The sequence below is a fragment of the Phalangium opilio genome, unplaced genomic scaffold (genome assembly GCF_054372755.1).
Source record: "Phalangium opilio isolate 3A_F unplaced genomic scaffold, DU_Popi_V2 ptg000026l_1, whole genome shotgun sequence".
NCBI lineage: Eukaryota > Metazoa > Arthropoda > Arachnida > Opiliones > Phalangiidae > Phalangium > Phalangium opilio.
The window spans coordinates 4,205,957-4,209,870 of NW_028324157.1; the positions used below are offsets into that span (position 1 = coordinate 4,205,957).

At 47.1% G+C, this 3,914-nt stretch overlaps 1 protein-coding gene across 1 annotated transcript; it reads right to left on the bottom strand.

The window, feature by feature from the left end:
• Positions 1 to 864: 864 nt before the first annotated feature.
• LOC149691533 (uncharacterized) lies at positions 865 to 1,408 on the bottom strand. Its single transcript, XM_089869473.1, has 2 exons — positions 1,072 to 1,408; positions 865 to 1,013 (listed from the first exon to the last, which is right to left on the bottom strand). Exons 1-2 carry the CDS (start codon positions 1,402 to 1,404, stop codon positions 972 to 974), a joined length of 375 nt encoding a protein of 124 aa, XP_089725599.1. The 5' UTR covers positions 1,405 to 1,408; the 3' UTR covers positions 865 to 971.
• Positions 1,409 to 3,914: the final 2,506 nt, after the last annotated feature.

The following is a 3,914-nucleotide window of genomic DNA, read 5'->3' on the forward strand; positions in this document are numbered from 1 at the left end:
ATGAGATCAACTGCCAAATCAAATTCCAGCACCGAGGAAAGCTTTGGAGCATTACCTCTGAGTAGGATGCAAAGTTCCTCCCTGTAGCCGGACCAGTCGGTCCGACGGGGATTACGCAGTTCCGTCTTAACCGAAGTTGACTTGACCGCGACCGAGAAGCAGATGTGCCTATGATCCGAAAGAGACGGTTCATTAGACACATGCCAGTTAGAAACCGACAGACTGATATTGCCTGTGGCCAGGGTGACATCAATGACCTCCTTTCTGTTAGAAGTAACGAAGGTTGGCTCATTGTGCCTGTTGAGAATATGCAGGTTCGTACCGACCAGATATTCTAGCAGTTCATCACCACGTCTGTTGCAGTCACTACTGCCCCACGTGACATGGTGGGCATTGGCATCGCAACCCAGAATGAGCCTGTCCCCCTGCCTCTCACAGCGGTCGACAAGAGTGACAACCTCCTGTGGTGGAGGGGAGCCAGCGGCATCATGGGGAAAGTAAGCAGACGCCATGATAAGGCCAGTTGCCTCTCCAGAAGAGGAGGGCATTACCTTAATCACAGCAGTATCCCTAGTGAGGTAGTTCGGAAGCGGAAGGATGTCAAGACCCTTCCTGGTCAGAACACACGCCCTGGGGTTGGGTGAGGTAAAGTCATAAGAGATATTACCTGCATTCTTTAAACCAAGGATTTTGCCATTATGAATCCAAGGTTCCTGAATGAGGGCCACATCCAGGCCCTCTAAGGCAAACCTCCGGCAGAGAACTGCCGAGGCTGCTTTGCAGTGATGCAGGTTGATCTGGATCACCTTGATGCTCATGACTTGGGGAGAGAGGCGGCCCCGGCTACCGCTTGGCGGTAGCGTGGAGTCCCGATCCAGGACCGGTATCTCCTTCGCCACCACCAGCAGCACCCTCGGCCCCCAGCTCCATCCCAGTAACAGGAGCGCAGGTCCTCTCGGTATCAGAGTCCTTCAAGAAGTCGGACTCTGTCCCGAGGTCAATGTCTGAGCTATCTGGAAGGGATGGCTCTAAATTAATACTAGCAATATTTGCTGCCAGCTCCCCACTCACGCTGGCTGCAGTATTACCCTCTTCTTCAGAAGCCTCAGAGGCATTCTGGAGAGGGTCCTTTGGCGCATTCAGGACTTTAAATGTCCCGACATCTACACCAGTAAGACCCTCGAAGCCGGCTTCCTTGATGGCCTCCATGGAGGAGCCATCAATTAGGAAGATCCAGCGTCTGGTGCTCTTCTCATCGAACGACTTCAGGCACCGCCAACAGTCGGTCAGAAACCTTCCATTGTAGGCCTTCAATCGCCGGAGAAGAGCCGCCGGATCAGTGGTGCGACGGTCCTTGGTCCGGAAGGACACCTTGAACGGCTTCGGGAGATCACTGGCCTTCATCACTGAAAGCCGTGTTCCCCCTATGGCACGCTCATTATGGTGTAGCACCTTCACGAGCCATTCACTGGTCGCAGAATCCCCACATGAATAGATCATGGCCCCAGCCATGATGTGGAAATTGAGAGGACGTGGCAGCGAGCTTCCCGAAGAAAGCTCAGCGTCCAATGCGTCAAGTATAGCGGCCTGGATAGGAACGACGTCCTCCTCCGTGACCGCATTAGTCGGATAGCCATCTTTAACGATGGCCATCTTGACAATACTGGCGACGTCGCAGTAAGACTTGGTCTTCTTTGACGCCGCAGCTTGTAAGCTAGGCGAGGGATCAGGGTCCTCTGTCCTAGCTCTCTTGCCAGAAAGGGTGGTAGCTTCTCTTGCACCAGGCGTAGAGTCCGTACCCGGGACGTTTCTCCCAGCACCCGAAGGTACAGGAGTCACATCTCGGCCCGTATCTCCTGCACCCAGTGCAGAGTTCTGGCCACCTTTTTGGGGTTGTTTTCTTCGGCGGTTGGCCCTGCGCCTCCTATTTGCTTCACTCAACCTGGTGGAACCCGATTGAGGAGCAGGAGGCGACTTTTGGCCTTCCGCCGATTGCGGGTGGCTGCTGCCAGAGGCAGCATCTCGCCCAGAAGCAGGTTGGGAGTTGCCTCCTTCCCTGAGAGAAGGCTGGGTACCGGTAGAACCGGCTCCATGCCCAGGTTTTGTTTTGGTTACATCATTCATCATATTCATAAAGTTCAGACAACACGTCATCTTGCTGAAATAATAATTGAAACTAATGACCTTTCACACGCTGGAGATAATGCAGGCAATTTTAAACTCACTTGCATAATTTTAGCTTGTATTACATTCAGCTTGGTCCAAGAGTCCCTAATTATGTAAGACTCTCCCGTTTCTTCATGTCAATGATTGCTTGCCACCCAAATGTGACATCATTCTTTTTAAAAGAACGAGCACCTGATTCTTTTGACGCAAATAAAGCGTTGATCAAATTTTTAAGCTCGAATAAATGTTTAATTGAAATAACTACCACATCTACACATTAATTGGGGTTAATCTTAATTTTAGTACCTGGTGGCTGAGACACATGATCCAGTAAATTTTATGGTTCAAATGAAGTGGATTTTTGAACCAAGGTTGAACTTCAATGACTATGTCATTTTGATGTTGGTCAAATGATACCCCATAAGCCCCGGAATAATTTTGTGTTAGTTTAATTAAACTCAAATTAGCACTCGCCCCGTCACAAAGGCAAGCGGAAACTTTAAATCCAACAGCGTGTAAGGCACTGAATACTTCAAATAGGCAAGCGGAAATAAAATGAGTGTTAATCGAGCCTTCATAAGCAAAATAGGGACAAATAATGTCATAATCCGTTGTTAGATCTCCCCATAAAAAATGCAGCATATAGCCTGCTTGAGGAACAGTTTCTTCGGTGCTCAACTGATCGTAAATATCATCCAACGTCGCTAACTGTTCTGGAGACATCGCTAAACCTATCAATTTATGCCTTCAGCTGTTCCAAGCAACCTTCGGAGTAACATCAACTTCATCAAAAATCAAAATTTCACCCCTTTTGGCTCTTTGAATCCTTTGGCAACATGTTCTTTCACGAAAGCATCATACAAATCTTTCTGTCGTTTCAATGTGTCCAGATTTTCGCCAGGTTCTTCCAAATTGTGAGACATTTAGCTTGTAACCTTCTCCAACTTGGCAATTTTAGGATTTTGAAACTCTGAAGAGCGATATATGCGGCCTTGTTTCTGCAAGCTAAAGCTTGAGCAATACGGTACGTTATGGCACTCCACCTATTACTCGTCATTCCTTGGGCTAAAATCAAAAGTAAACTGTGTAAGTTTTCGTTAAATAGATACATAAATTCATCTCACAATTTCGGTTTTGATCTTTTTGGAAATCAATTGTGTCTTTTTCATCTTGTTCTTTGGTTTCATTCAACCAAACTTCTCTCACAGTGGATCTTACTTCAGCCTCTTTCTCGTTGGTAGAGGGTAGCTCGCTCAGTAGTTTTTTAGCCACATCGTAGTATACGATGAGGCTCTTAGTTTGACCCGAGCCGTAGTAGTAGTAGTGGCCGGGATTGTCGCTTTCGTTATCGTCAGATTTTAGCTTAAAATGAACTCTTTAGTACCTCAACAAAACCAATAGGGATAACTGAGGTCGGTTAGAGATTTTATATTAATTAAAAAAAATTTCAGGTCAGACCCGGGAATCGAACCCGGATCGCACACAGAGTAGTAAGACACTCTACCACTGAGCCATAGAGACTTGGTTGAAATTTGAGTTTTTATGATTTAGTTTTATCTCTAAAGTGTCGGGGGTGAGGTGGGGTACCTCTTAATCTGTGGGGTCGGATACGTTTCAATTTTAACTTTGGGGTCGGATACTTATGAATTTGTACGTTTGGGGTTTTTAGCCACATCGTAGTATACGATGAGGCTCTTAGTTTGACCTGAGGCGTAGTAGTAGTAATAGTAGTAGTAGTAGTATTACGA